Here is a 15,794-nt window from a genome sequence, read left to right as displayed (position 1 = left end):
CACCACCTAGAATATAGTCAATATGTCTGACTCCCAGCCCCACTGGGATGATCTTGTATGGATAATGTCTCCTGGCATGCTGCTTCTCAAACCTAATTAAATGAGGCAATTAAATAAATAAAAAAGAGTCATGGAGCTGAACATCCAAGGAGTTGGGGTCTGAAGAATGTACCTTTTGAATGCAGAACCAGCCCAACTCAGCAAGTTGGCAGTGTCAGAATAAAGGTTAACCTTGGAAGGAGAAATCCTACAGACAATAAGAATATTTTTGCTCCTCTCCTAGTTTTGATAAGAAACAGGCATAACTGAGCTGATTGTTGGGTTGTGTCCATAGGGATGCATCAGGAGAAGAGTGAACACTAAGGCTCACAAACAAGTGGCATAAAAACATGCATGGTCTTCTATGTAATATAAATTGTTTTCACATGACAGAAAGTGCTAGATGAGATATGCTGGAACAATTAAGACAGGGCTAGACTTTCATAAAATAATTGTAATTATGGAATTTTACTCTTCATATAAGTGTAGAAAATATATTTGCTTTCAGATTTAAGGTTGATAGTATTTAACATATAGCCGTAGCAGTCTTTACTGCTGTCTTTTTATAGTTACAGATGCTTATTTTCTGTGTAAAATCAGCATGGAATATTAATTAAACACAAAGAGTGCAACAAAATTCTCAATATTACACGACAGGGCTAGTGCCCAGCAATACACACACAGGGCAAATTCCACTAAAAACGATTTAGCTGTGCCAGACATACATTTATGTACATAGTCTGGTGACAACTGAAGAATGAAATAGCTAACAAAGAAAGTGAAGGTTTAGCTTAAACCTTAACCTCCTCCACAAAAAACTCTCCAAGACACCTGATATTCTCTCAGTGTCTATTCTAAAAAGTTGCATGTAGTTCAAATGTTATACCAATGAAGGATCTAGCAAAATGGTTTTCTGGTCATCAACAGAAATGTATGATTGAGTTTGATTATTAATATATTTGAGGCAAGCAACATGGACATGTTTCATTTATGATGTAATATCATAACAACAAACAATCTTTTAGTTTTTTTTGTTTTAAAATAGTAATTGCTAGAAATTAAATTTTCAGCTAGACATAACTTTTCTAATGATGTCCAGAAATAGGAGAATCACTAAACTACCAGGTCATGCTGAATTATACTTGCACAGGCTTTTCAAAGATGGCCATTCACCTAAAAAGAAATGAAGTATTCCTTTTGTGCCTAGCTGGAACCCAAACTACCATTACAAGAGTTACGCTCAAGTTGGCAACTTGAATGGAACGTGACATCCTCACTTCATTTGAAGTAGGATAATGTCAGTGTAATTGTATGGAGATGAAATTATGATGTCAAGACAACAATGAAATCCAGAACACTGCAACTCAAAAGAGACTATGTTACTTACGATGTCAAATTAAAGTGGAAAATAATTTTAATGTATATATTTGCTACAGTCAAGACATTGATGCAAATGCTGCAGAAAAGCCAGGAAATTAACTCCCACTCACCCAAGTACTTGTGTTAAAAATAATGGGGAAGGGAGGAGAATATATACAGTCAGAAAGAGCTAGGAAATAGATCATTACATGTAAGAAGATTTTTGTAAAAAATAAGAAAATTCAATGCGGCTGACATAGTACCTTTAGTTAAGCTGCTCTGTACCTCCCTACTTGGGAACCTAAGGTAAAGAGTCTCACCACACAGGACAACGATACATGCAACAGAGTGAGACACTGTATTGGGCCAAGTAAGTGAACAAATGTAAATATACTGGGTCAAATTATGTTCTCACACTAATGCAAATCTGGAGTAACTCCATTGACTTCCACATGTAAATCTGGCTGAACTTTGGACAGTTTCCCTGTGTTGCTGCACGATGTGTAAGTACAATGGGGTGGAATCAATAGTTCTACAGGAGCCTGTAACCTTGTTGCTGTGGGTTTATATTACAGCCTTTATAATGTTTTCAAGTACTAACTTTATTCTGAATCAGCCACAACTGCGAGCATTTTGGGGAGGGTTTAACAATCAATTTCAAATGTTTAAGTTTGCTGCTGTCTCGTAATGCAATAAATATTTACAATATTATTAGCGCCAGGGCCGGCTCCAGGGTTTTGGCCGCCCCAAGCAGCCAAAAAAAAAAAAAAGAAAAGCAGAGGCGGAGTGAGGGACCGTCCGCCAAATTGCCGCCGAATACCTGGACGTGCCGCCCCTCTCCGGAGCGGCCGCACCAAGCACCTGCTTGACAAGCTGGTGCCTGGAGCTGGCCCTGATTAGCACATATATATACTAGCTGTGAAATTAAATTTCAGTACAAAGACCTCAACCTAGCACACGCATTAGTAAGTGCCCACAAAACTTAGCCAGTCCCTGGCCTAAACAGCCACAATTGTGTAACTCCAGTTAATGTACTTCCACAATGAATAAATTTTGTGCCTACCTGCGCAAAGTGGGGGAGGCCACGTCAGGGTACTTGGCTCCTTGTTGGTGAGTGCTTTGAGCTCCACTAGAAGCAGTCTGTGATGCAGGGTTCACTTTAACAGAATTACATGAAGCCACACTTTCGTTGTCAGACGATATCCCTTTCTCTTTATCTGTTTGGTTGACTAGACCTGGCAGAGAGCTTCCGAGGGATACCTTAGCTGGCTCTCTCATTTTAGGGACAGGCAACCCAGCTGACTTGCTGCTTATGTTGGAGTCTATGCTACTGGTACTAGATCTATTACCAGCTCCACTTCTGCTACTGGATTTACTGGGTCTGGGTAAACTACGATACTGAAGATTAGTGCGGGCACTAAGTGCTAAGTAGCCATCGTCCTGGTTTTGTGAGCCATCAACACTAGTTTTCCGACCAGTGGACCGACCCATGAGTCCAGATGATTTGGGGATTTTGCCCAGTGTAGCTGATCTGCTGGTGATAGTTGCGCCACTGGCAGTAATCATAGTCATGCCGCCAGCTGACCCACTCGGTTTCTTAAATCCAAATGTATTTGTATTAGCAGCAGCTGTTCTAGAGTTACTTGTGGGAGGCTTTTTGGATTCATCACCACTGCTGCGTCCTGCATCTGATGGAGAACGTTTAACATGTCCAGCTTTAGGAGAAAGTCTACCTTTTTCTGATACCTTGGCATCATCAGTTTTCCCTAAAAAATAGAAAAAGAAGTCAAATGCTTAAATTGAAAATGCTAAGCAAAGGGTAAGCATCAAAGCATCATGAAAAACAAAAGTATTCTAGCCACAGAAGTGTGGTTAAGAATTATGATCCAGTTTGTATTAAATTATAATGCACTACTCAGAGTTATATATGCAGACTTGCCAGGAGAGAGTATCTGGTGTGTTTACCTTGAGAATACAAAAAACAGTGAACAGATTGTTAAGTAAGAGTGACAGATAAATAAGAAGTGTTTTTCCTTCATGACTACCATTGGTTGGATCCCTTTTTGTCAATAGTGAAGTGATATGATATGGCAACAATAAATAAGCTTTAGAAAAAATGTGTATATAACTGGTGAAGGTCACATTTTCAAACCAGACCTTGAAATTTCCATTCACAATAGGGTATACAACAAAGTGTGAGTGAAAGTGTAATTCATCTATTTGCATGCACAAATACTATTAATGCTCAAGCACAAATTTGCATGTGCTAAGAGCTCTGATGAAGTTCATCTGAAAATTGCTTTAATATAAATTAAGATGCATTTGCTATTTTAGCAGTGAAAAAGCTTCTTTCACACAACTATCCTTAGCCACATGAAGTCTAGGTTCTGAGTTACTCTTAATCCAGGACTATGAAAATGGAGTTCCATTAATTACCATTACAAGAAACAAGAATATTGAACTGCAAACACTGTGTCCAACGAACAGTCTAATTTAAGGGACATTCAAAACAGGCAAACAATATTCAAAGCATTTTAGTATAAGTATCATTTAAAATTCACATACAGCCATAAAACAGAAACACAGAGATTTAGTATCTTGTATATACATACACACACACACACACACACACACACACACACACACACACACACACACACACACAAAATCTACGAGGAAATATAGAATGAGTTGAAGTTCAGCTCCTGCCACAGGAAAGCAGTTAAGCATTTTATTTCTCCATTGTAAACTGTTGGCCTGCCTGTGTATTACATTTTTCCTCACCTGATCCAGGTGTCTTCAGTGAGCCTGAGGTAGTTGAAGGTTTAGTCCTCGGTGTAGTAATGCCAACCTGAGCTGACATGCCCCGCCTCCAGGAACCAGTCTGTGAAATGACAGTGTTCTTCCTACCAGAAGTGCTTTTATCAGATTCATCAGACACATCGGAAGGATTTCGCCTCCATTTAGATCCAGACTCCATCTTTATGCCACTATCTGATCCTCCATCAGATTTCTTGACTTCATCACTGGACCACAGGGAATTCCGCTCAACCTGCGAATGCTTTTCTGCATCAGTCTAAGGGAAACAATAAATCATAACAGAATCTCTACTGCAAATTCCTTTTTGAAATCCTTCCTTTTTTTAGGGTTCAAAATCTAGAACCACCAAGCTGATTTAAAAAAAATCACTAATAATTTTTGATTACACTTAGACATTTTACTTTTGTTTGTTAAGCCTGCTTTTTGCCAGGCAAAAGCCAAGATAAATGAATTCTACTAACTGTGTTTGCTTTTTGATACACTGGGGAACAATCACTAAAAAGCCAAAACCAGAAACCAACCAACTATCCAACACACACCAAACATCTGATTAAATAAATAATAAGGAAAATACTCAGTTCATTGCCATTTACCTCCTCCTTGAATTTTATGTGAACCCTTTCAGTGCAATGCATAAAGATCATTTCAAACACGTGCAGCTAGGTTTTCTTTGTTCTTGCTGCTTTCCTACCTCTCGTCTGGCAATTTGATCTTAAGAGCACAATGAGGTCGCTTTTTGCATAGACAGAGATGTGGAATGCTGTTAGTTTTAATCTAACCCATTAAAAAGACACCCAAGATCTGGAGAGAAATAAAACCCCATTATACCACTTTCAAGCACATTAAAATCCGACTTAAATCCCCAAAGCAAGTTAGTTCATAATTTGCACTGAAACTCCATCTCTTACTTTTTTATATTTTGCCAATCCTACTGCACATCCCATTTATAAAGTCAGATGCTTTATGGAGAATTCTGCAACAACCACGCTCAAGGATGGAATAACCCCCTGAACAAACCATAGCCAAACTCCACACAACCCTATCAATATCCCATTATATTATCCTATATATTCCCAAACCCATTCTCCCTTTCCTTTCCTATTAACAATGTTTATTAAAAGATACACCTATTAAAAATTCTTACTGAATTAGGTTTCCCCTGCCAAACTTATTTTGTGATAAACAATTGGAAGTCTGTAATATCACAACCAATTATAAAAGTTGACCACCACCCACATCTTGGAGAATGTGAACTCCAAGTGATAGCTAAGGTTATTCTCTAATCACAGCACCTTCATGGAAGCAACTGTCAATCCAAACTTGCTTGTGTCTCACTGAACTGAGTTGTGCAGAAGGAGGCTAACTAAGGCCTGTTTCTGCAACATGCTGAAAAGTGCTTTCATCCCACTGGCCCCAGGGGAGGTGAGGGTGGTGAGAACCTTGTATTAGGCTTTCAAGAACTTCAAAAGATCTGGTCTTAACTAACCAAGAGCTTCTTTAAAAAACACCCTCAGATACCTGGGTAATCAGCAAAATGGCAAAAGTAAATACAGAAAAAAGTGACTGACAATTTAATATGCTCTCTGCAAGATACAACATTTTATTTTGAAACCTCCCATCTCCCTGAATCTGTCTATAGTTTTATAATTTATTTTCTTTGATCACCACATCACATCCCTAATATTATATGAGTGAAGGGGATTTTTTGGTTTAATTTCTTTTGCCTTTTACAGTGATATTTAAAAGAGATCAAGAAAAAATAGCCTCTAAGTGTTCAGTATATGAAAGCCAACACCATAAACTGTAATGGTTTATTTCAGTTGTATGAAATAGTTGGGGCTATTTTATTTTTCTTGTTATTAGCTCATTAAATGATAAAACATAGTCCACTATTCAAAAAAAGTGGTCTCAGCATAATCCCCAAATTCTGAGAAACACGATATTGCTTTCTTCTTACACCCCTCTGATGGATACAAGATTTGGGGATTAATGTTTGTGACTATAAACTTGTGAACAATATCAGCTTTGTCATAAAACAACAGAATCTGGCTACATCTCCCAGGTGTTCTTCACTACAATGTAGCTTCACTTAACTACTGCCTAAGTTTATCTACCTCTTACAAACAAAAAATGGAACCAATAAATCCAAGCCTATCATCACCACTCAGTCGTCTTCTTCCTGTGTATGCTACTCCCAGTCCATTGTCTAATCATCCTACAAACCCTCCAGAGTAGGACTTATGTCTACTTGTCACCGAAGTGCTTAACACACTTTTGGGTGCCTACTGACAAATGTTCCTTTACTTTACACTTCTCTAGTTTGCCTTTGGAAAACAAAAGAAAGATAGAATCTCACCACCAGAGAGTGCCTAAGAGCGAGTTCTCTGACAATGTAACATCTTTGTTCTCTTCAACTTTATTTGATGCAATTATTGTACCACACTTTATTTGATGCAATTATTTTACCACACCTTCCTTTATTTGATGCAACTATTGTACTAAGCATCACCTTCCCTGGTATTTGAAATTTTGCATGTCCACTCGTGAAACAAGTTGACCATAGATGCTACGGTTTCATGCCAGACAATGAGAACAGAACAGAAACATGGCTGAGGCCCAGAACCCAAACACAAAGAAACTTGCCATTCCAACATTAGCTGAAATGCCACCCAGTTTGAGAGACCATTAAATTGGATGAACCTGGAAATCCTGAGACGGGGGTGCAGCTGTCTGCTGAAGGTCATCAGAAGGCGCACAGGACATAATAGGTGAACAAGGACTGACAACTGGCTGAGTCAGGAGCAACCTTAACCAGCTAATGAGACTCTTAGAACTTTATGACTACGATAGCAAACCCAGAGATTTGCTTGGTTTAAAAAGGTTCCATTTAAAGGTTCAGTTACCTTCCTTTCCAAATAATGGGGTCTTGATTTTAGATAACTTGACTCATCTGATAATTTACTGCTGCTGTTACCTTTGTGAAGGAACTGCTTTTTCTTGTGAATTATTTTAGCATTTAATCTACTGCCAGCAAAACTTCCAAGCTATTTTATCTCATTCTCTCTCCCAATTCTTGTTGCAGTTTGAGTTCTTTTCAAATGTCTTCTAATTCTTACTTCCCATCAGAAGATGTGTATGATGGAATTTTAGGGGTTTTTTTGGTTGTTGTGGGAAGGGACAACCTCCATGAATTTTCTACATAGATTTAAACTTTTACCACATTTACAGTCAGTTTTTCAGAGGTGCTGAATTCTCACAGCTCCATTGGCTTCAGTTGAAGTTGTGGGTGCTCAATACATCTAAATATCAGTTCCTTGGTCTTGTATTTAGCAGAATTAGATTTGTTTCTGTTTTGCCTTTCTTGTTTCTTTTGTTAAGATAATACTGCATATGTATTACTGATTACATCTACAGAGACTAACATGTGAGGGCCCTCCCCTTTTGATATGTTGTATTGTTGGTCTGGGCTCCCAGTTTCACATGCATGAGCTCCACAATCTCTCTTTAATTATCTGAAATCCAAACCCTGCACTCCCTTAAACAGATGTTGTAAGACCACAACTAAAAAGCTCTGAACCTGTGACACGGGGACCAAAGCAGTAGGGACCCTTGAGAACGGATACACCACATCTCTGTGTGCTGTGAAGATCTCTGTGCCAGGTCTTTGCGGCTCACCACATAGAAGAAGACAAATACGAATAGGCAAAGACCATAATACATGGGTCTAAGCAAAGAATACAAGAGAGGGAGGAGCGTGGTGGCCAATATATAACACTCCACTTTCATAAGCTGCGGCATTACTTCTGAGTCCACTCCCAAGCTGAGCAAGATTCCCACAGTCAAAGCCCATTAACTTGCTCTATGTTGGTGAGATTAGGATTTGGCTTTTAAGAGATGAAATAAAGTATTTTGTGAATAATAATTTGCAGTTAACAGCACCTTTCATTTAAGGACAGCAAAACACATCAGAAATTCTTTAAAGAATTTAAATATTTTTGTGAGATAGTCTCATAATTCTCTCACACAGGCATTATAAAATGGGTAAACTGAGCAATAGGTCACGGCAAGTAAATGGCAGAATTGCAAATATAACCCATGCATCCTGGTGTGACCCAAGAAGCCCTTAATGCCAACAGGGAAGTGGGTTACAGGAACTCATTTTGGTTCACCAAAGAATGTCATGAGAGGTCTCAAATGAAAGCTGGTGTCACACTGATCATCAATATCACCACCAAATGTATGTACAGATATACTGAAAATATGTTTTTAAGAGTCTGTACCAAGGTATAGTCACCATCTCTCTGTTGGGATGTATATTAAGCATTGTAAGCTAACACAGTGGAAGCCCATTTACATACAAAGTCAAATGTTTATGAAGGGAGATGAAATCACCAGGAAAGAGCATGCAGGAAAAAACGAGCCATGGGAGGTTATCCTGTGTAAGAGTAAAGACGATGAATTTTGGGGGTATTTCTAGAAGACCCTGCACCTAGAGAAGTAAACGGACATCACATTTGCATTCATGAACACAGGCGCTTAGCCAGTGCCGTATTATTGCCTAGGCCAACAAGGCCTAGGCCGGCAAATTTGCAGGGGCGGAAGCTCTCCTCCGCGCCCCGCCCCCTTGCTCCAGCTCACCTCCGCCTCCTGTGCAAGCGCGCCGCCGCGTCCTATTTCTCTCCCCTCCCAGCGCTTGCGCTGCGAAACAGCTGTTTTGCGGGGCAGGGTGGGAGGGGGAGGAGGGGGAACGCTGCGCGCGGGGGAAGAGGCGGGGCCAGGGGCGGGGATTTGGGGAAGGGATCCAATAGGGGAAGGGAGGGGGTGGAGTTGGGGCGGGGACTTTGGGGAGGGGGTTGGAATGGGGGCGGGAAAAGGGCGGGGCCAGGGCAGCAATTATTTCCTGGCCTAGGGACGGCAAAATTATTAATCCACCACTGCGCTTAGCCAACCTTGGCTGAAAACACCAAAGAGAACTTTGGGTGAGATAAACTTCTTTACTCAGTAACTTTACCTGTTACTTAAGTTTAGCCTCTAGAGAGCGTGTAATGAACTTGTTTAGATAGAATCATTTCCAATATCCTTATTCACTATCTCCTGAATCTCTAGTATTTGATAATATTCTTGTTTTCAGTATAACTATATGTCAGTGCTCTAGTATTAAGCAAAGAGCTGGTCCTAAGTTGCATGTTCCTTTCGGAACAGCAGACCTGATATTTCTGTGAGTGTTCAGTGGATAAGGGACTGGACACTACAGGGAATGCTTGGAGATGGCTTGGGGATTTGTGTGTGCCATTCACTAATCTACAAAGAGGGAGCAAGGCCTGCAGAGGTCTAGAAGGTAGCACTTATGTTGCCAGAAGTGAGTGGCTTCAGGGAGTTGACTCACAGCAGGCACAGACCAGGCTGCCTGATGCTTAAGAACTGGTGCTGATGAGGTGCCTCACCACCGTGGGCATCCCAGGGGAGCATCCCTCCGCCAATCACTAGATTGTACTGCCTATGCAAGTTTGGAACCCTATTGTTCTACCAAAAGCTTGCATTCCCTTGGATGCTAGAATGGTTGTGGGAGAAAGGGAAGTAAGTTTGGTGGTGCTATTAGATTGTGATCTCTTAGAAATACTTCCTAGAATCTGACCCACTACAAGGCATGAGTCAAACTCAGTCATCTATTTCAGACTAATATTTAGTCACTTGCCTTTATTCTCCTCACTGTATTCTAATGTTCAGACACTTCTAATTTAACAATTCTGGGGAAAACTCACAGGTTGCCTGTGTAACTCCTTTTGTAACATGCTTGAAGAAGTGCTTCAACGACTGTAACTCCTTTCTCCAATTTGGTGGAGGACTTGCATTAGCAATTTCAAACACACATGAAATCACTGACATAACCAGAGGCTAAATCTTTAACGTAGGCTCAAATATGAACCTCATGGCCAGGCAAAAAAGAGTCATACACTCTTGCAACACAGTACTTTAGGCAGTGCAACCCTTCACAGCAACCACATTTCTACATTAAAACAGCCATTAAAAAAAGATTCAGAACCCAGTCCAACCTGCCCCTTTCCCCCTTAAAAAAATTGTAACCATATAGGGATCCCTTTGCAACGCCACATGTGATATCAAAATAAGACACCCTGTGTCCCATTTGTGATAACAGAAACACCTTGGCTTCATAAGCTGTTTTAGAAAGAACAAAAATGGGTTTTTCAGTCCTGCACTTTTCATGACAAAATTAGTATCAAACATGAAAAGAAAACCACGTATGTTATTGCAACGTTTAGTGATGAACAATCTATTGTATGAAAATGAAATTACTGGACATCTGCTGCTGTATTTGGATATGTGGTTTCTGAGCACTAAGAGTTGTATGCATGATGCCTATGGATATGAAATTTACGGTCTACTGAAATACTGCCAAAAGTAAAATAATGTGCAGCCCAGGAAGCTTAAGATAATACTATTCCTTAGCCAATGTGTGTTTACATTTCCGCTGAAAGTGTAATAATCTTTAAACTCTGGCATTCACTTAATTAAACTCTGTTCTTTAATAAATGGTACAGTATACTTTCTAGTGCGAAAGAAAAAATCACATCTGTTACTTATAATGTTGTATATACAGTGGGTCTATTAAAAAATTAACACTTAATTGTTAACACTGTGGTAGCAGAGATGTCACAAATTTCACATCCAGAGAAAGATGGTGGTATCTCCCATACACCATCTCCCATACATCACCAGGGTGGTAAGCACTAATGATAACCATTGTACTGGGATGTGTGCAGAGAGAATAATTACTAACTACCTATGGCCTGATTGACAAAGGTGCTGAACTCCTTCCATAGCTTGACCCTGGATGAAGTTGCTTAGGCCACTAGTGTTAATTTTCATTAAAATAAAGACTAAAAAGCACTTACAGTCCCATAGCACTTTACCAACTCTAAGCTTGTTCTCAATAGGTGCTGAGCACCTACAACCCTCAGTGAAATCAATGGGAGTTGTGGGTGCTCGCCTTTCTTAACATCAGCTCCATATACATATAGCATCACTTTTGGTGTGGAGGGCAGCAGCCAAACTAGCACTTAGCACAATTCAGAGCAGATGTGGGAAATAATGTATCTGCACCCTTTTAAGGCACAAACATATTACAATCGCTAAGCAAACTCCTCCTAAAGCGACCTTCTTATAAGCGAATATCAGAAATTCTTATTTGATCATTATGTTTACACCAAGTACTTTCCAGAAAACATACTTGTTATGCACACATGGCACAATGTATTTTGACACAAGGGAGTATTAAGGGTACTGTTGAAAAAATATAAAGGAGTTAAAGAGAAAAGGAACACTGAAAGATCAGACTTGCCTTCCAAAGTAGCAAATCTGTAAAAAAAAAAAAAAATAAATAAACTGGAAAGTAAAATATTTCGAGAATGAACAGAAAAAATGTACAGAAAAAAGTGATTAACTCTGCTCCCTTAATTTTTTTGGGTAGCAAGTCAGGGCTGGCTCCAGGCACCAGCCTACCAAGCATGTGCTTGGGGCGGCACCTGGAGGGGGGCTGCGCTCACCCGGGGAGAGCGGAGCCGCAGCGGGCTCACCGCCCTCTTCCCGGCGCTCTGGCCGATCAGGGAGAGCGGGCCCATGGCCAGGCTCTCCGCCCTCCTCCTGGCGCTCCAGCCAGTCGGGGAGAGCGGGACCCCGGACAGGCTTGCCGCCCTCCCCTGCCACGCTCCCCACCAGGGGGCGGCGGGAGGGTTTTTTGCTTGGGGCGGCAAAAAAGCCAGAGCCGGCCCTGAGCAAGTAGCCCCACTGATTTCAGTGGGACCAGCTGTGGAGGTACTGCTCAACATCAGTAAAGGGGACGGAATTGAGCCCTTAAGGTTGAAAGTGCTGAGAGTAAAATATTAAACATTGATCAAAACAAATTCTGACAGCTGGAGTTTGTTATTTTATTTCTGGTCAGGTTTCCAACAATTTCAGCGTGAGTTGCTGAAAGGCTGTAAAGGAGCCAAATATCACAGTCTAGGGTTACTATTATAAGAAATATGCTGATGCATTTCATTCTTCATTTCAAGAAAACACTGAACTGTTGAAAGGATGAAGTAATAGACAGGCTCATTCACTTTAAGGGATTGTAGCTATTGCTTAGAGACAATAACTCCATCAATGCTGCTGTATGTCTCAAAGGAAACAGAAATTTTACCTGTGCATCTATGTTTTTACGGGAGGAGGCAGGTGTGTTGGCATAGGAGCTGATGGAGGAGCTGGTGTTAATGTCATCGGTGCTGAGGTTATCTATGGTGTCACTGATCCCACTGCTGACGGAGCTGCTGTCATCCCAGCTGCGGAAAGAAGCACATGCTTTATATCCAAGCAAGACAATACTATAGCTGTCAAGGAATCAAAAGACATACAAGTGATAAAACAGTCTCAAGATGAAAAATATTATTGATACAGATATATCCAAAGTGCAACTTTTGACCGGTATAAGGCTTTACTTCTTGGTGACCTACTTTCTATTGGATATCATATTCAATACTATAGATCATCATTTTATGATCAACTATTCTGTATTAGCAATAACATCCTGCCACCAGGATACTGGCTTAGCCCCCAGTTTGTATAGCAAGACAAAGTTTAAACTAAACGTAAGGGGACTGTTGCCCCTTACTAACATTCAGTGGAGGTGTTTTGGTTGGCTAGCTCCCAGCACTAAAAGGGGAAGGGTCGATGGGAAATCAGGACCCTGAGGCTGACAGTCCCCAGGAACAATGGCGAGAGGCCAATGCTCCAGGTCAGCCTGATTGACAGGGCGGGCAGGCTAATCAGCATGACAGGAGGCCAAGGTGGGTGCCATCCTCCGTGTGAGTTGGAATTGCCTGGGCCAGACTGAGTGGGGCCGAGCTAAGGAGAAAGCAGGGGCCCAAGCTGAGCTGGAGAGCAGAACCATGCCAGATCCAGAGGAGCCAGAGACGCAGCCACAGAGCCAGAGACACAGCCTAGGGAGAGCAGATCCGGTGCTGGGAGCAGAGCTGCAGCCACAGAGCCAAGTGTGGTGAGCAAGTGGGGCCAGCAAAGGGGGGACCTTGGGCAAAGGGCCCAGCACAGAAAGACACCTCCAGCTAAGGGCCCTTGCAGGCCAGACCGGGAGGGGGACCTTAACCGGACGGGGGGCTGACGCTGGGAAGAAGGGTCCCACCACTCAAAGCCCGGAGGTGTGTGGCCACCACCATTGCAAGTGTCCAACCCGCAGCATACCTGCAGCACAGCCAGGGCCTGAGAAGGAAATCTGGGACCTACAAGGAACAGACTGCAAAGTGCCCTGATGTCCAGAGACACTGTTTGTGATGTTCCCTGCCACAGAGCGGGGTGATGTGTTTTCCTTTAACCTCTCCCATTTTTCCTTATTCTTTTCTTTAGATTAATTGTTAATTAAACAACTTGTATTTGCTTTAAATTGTATGGAATAATCAGTGGGTCAGAGAGGTGCCCAGTGCAGAGAGAGTACCCCGTAGTGGGGACACCCTGTCCTAGGTGACCACAGCAGGGTTGGGGGTTGAGCCCCCCAGGAATCCTGGGCCAGCCTTGTTGGGGTTACGAGGACTCTGCCAGACAGGAGAGTGGAAGGGGAGCCCTCAAGGGCAGGGAGGCCTCTGGGTAAAGAGAGTGGAAGCGAGGACTCAGATCCTTTCGCTAGCCCACTTCACCGGGGTAGTGCAGAAGCCAGAAAAGTTCCCCACAATAGCGGGACCATTCCCCCACTTACATAAACATCACTCCCTACCTCCTCAGTCCCAGAGGAGAAGTGGTATGTTTAAGAAGATACTTCTTGACAGATGAAACAGGACTTTACTGACTCATCAGCATGGACAGGAACTTAAATTCAGTGGCAAAATTAATTTTTGAGCAAACTTCTGGACTCTGTTATCCAAGTTCAATTAGTAAGACAAACTATCATCTTCCATCACCAGCACCACCATCATCAGCACCAAGTTATATTGTGTGGTCGCCAAACAAGACAAAGGGACAGAAATTTATTTAGAAATAGCCAGCTGGTTGTAGTTTTTAAAGCTTTAATCAAAGAATGCATTTGTTGTTTAACTAATGCATAACCCTGCTAACCCTTACATTCATTCTCCTGCCAGCTAGGTAAGACAATATCTTATTATTTAGGACCAGCTTTTCCAGCATATGCTAGCTGCAGCTTTTCCCATCAAATATGAAAGACATAACTGGAAGTTTAGCACAAAAAATAACCACAGATTTAAAGCAATTGGAAGGTCATAACAGACAAAAGAAAAAAAAATTCTAACATCAAGGCAGACACTCCACCCTTAATGTGCACTTAAAGTAAACTGCTCAAGTAAAGATTTACAAACTAGTATACAATGGCTTCTTTTCTAAGGATAATAAAACCCCATTTGAATAACTGTCCTACAGGCAACTCTCCAAAGATGCCTTTGGAGCCCTTGCAGCCTACTGGTAAATACACATTTCAGAAAAATGTATAAACAAATATTTCATGGACAAAGTGTTAGCTGTAAAGAAGCCCAAGTATCTATGGCAGTGCTTCTCCAGCGATATTAGAATACGGTCCGCAGATTTAGAGGAATCCAATCCTCTACTTTTCTTACAACATTTCCTGTCTGCTTTTATAGTCCTGTATTCCCTAAGACCAATAAGGGTCGCTGGACCATTGTTTAGAAATCACCGACAAACGGATACATAGGCTACGTAATGTAAGTTTGTTTGTTTTTAATTGTAGGATTATACATAAACCAAAGACAAATGGGTTGTAGAGGTTAGAGTTGAGGAATGGGAGCCAGATTTTCCTGTATTATATTCTCAGGTCTGCCATGACATTCTGCATAACCTTTTGCAACCACTTCAATCATGTGCTTCACTTTTCCTATTTGCATTTACAAAGATACCTACTCTAATGTATTGCATGAAGTTTAAAATAAGTCTTTTTAAAGTGCTTTTTGCTCAGAGTATATAAAAGCAGCATTTAAAATTACAAGAAAAAGGATCTGCAAAATCAGGCTGGCTTGTCTACATGGGCACATTAAAAGTTTATCCAAATTAACTGAAGATATGCATTTAGAGTGAATTGGTTAAACCAACACATCCCCGTGTGGAACCTCTCATTCGGCATTAAAGTGGCCTTACTTTTGGTTTAGTTTAATTGCTAAATTCACACTTCTTGTTAATTTAGATCAATTTTCCTGAGGGTCCCCATGCAGACAAGTCCTGAGTTTTGCAAACTCAACACATAATTTGAGAAGTGTGCAAGACCCTGAATCTTAAGTTCAAAAGGACAACAGAAGTTCACATATTTGGTGTAGGGTTACCATATTTAACCAATTAAAAAAGAGGACCCTCCACGGGGCCCTGGCCCCGCCCATTTCCCACCCCCAGCCAAGCCCCAACTCCACCCCTTCCCTGCCCCAACCCCGCCCTAACTCCACCCCCTCCTCCCTCCCACTCCCAGCCACGCGAAAAGGGCTGCCCAAGCGCTACCGGCTTCACGGTTTGCCGGGCAGCCCCCAGACCCTGCGCCCCCGGCCGGCGCTTCCCCA

The 15,794-nt window shown here is 41.6% G+C and overlaps 1 protein-coding gene across 1 annotated transcript in view; it reads right to left on the bottom strand.

Moving 5' to 3' along the window:
* NAV2 (neuron navigator 2) overlaps positions 1 to 15,794 on the bottom strand; it is a gene marked incomplete in the record, with an annotated part of 642,501 nt that overhangs the window by 50,524 nt on the left and 576,183 nt on the right. Inside the window, 3 exon segments of the mRNA XM_034769789.1 lie at positions 2,462 to 3,164; positions 4,183 to 4,474; positions 12,419 to 12,557. Coding sequence (XP_034625680.1) covers positions 2,462 to 3,164; positions 4,183 to 4,474; positions 12,419 to 12,557 — 1,134 coding nt within the window.

Source organism: Trachemys scripta, chromosome 4 (genome assembly GCF_013100865.1).
Source record: "Trachemys scripta elegans isolate TJP31775 chromosome 4, CAS_Tse_1.0, whole genome shotgun sequence".
Classification (NCBI taxonomy): Eukaryota; Metazoa; Chordata; order Testudines; family Emydidae; genus Trachemys; species Trachemys scripta.
This window is presented reverse-complemented; position numbering and strand designations above follow the sequence as displayed.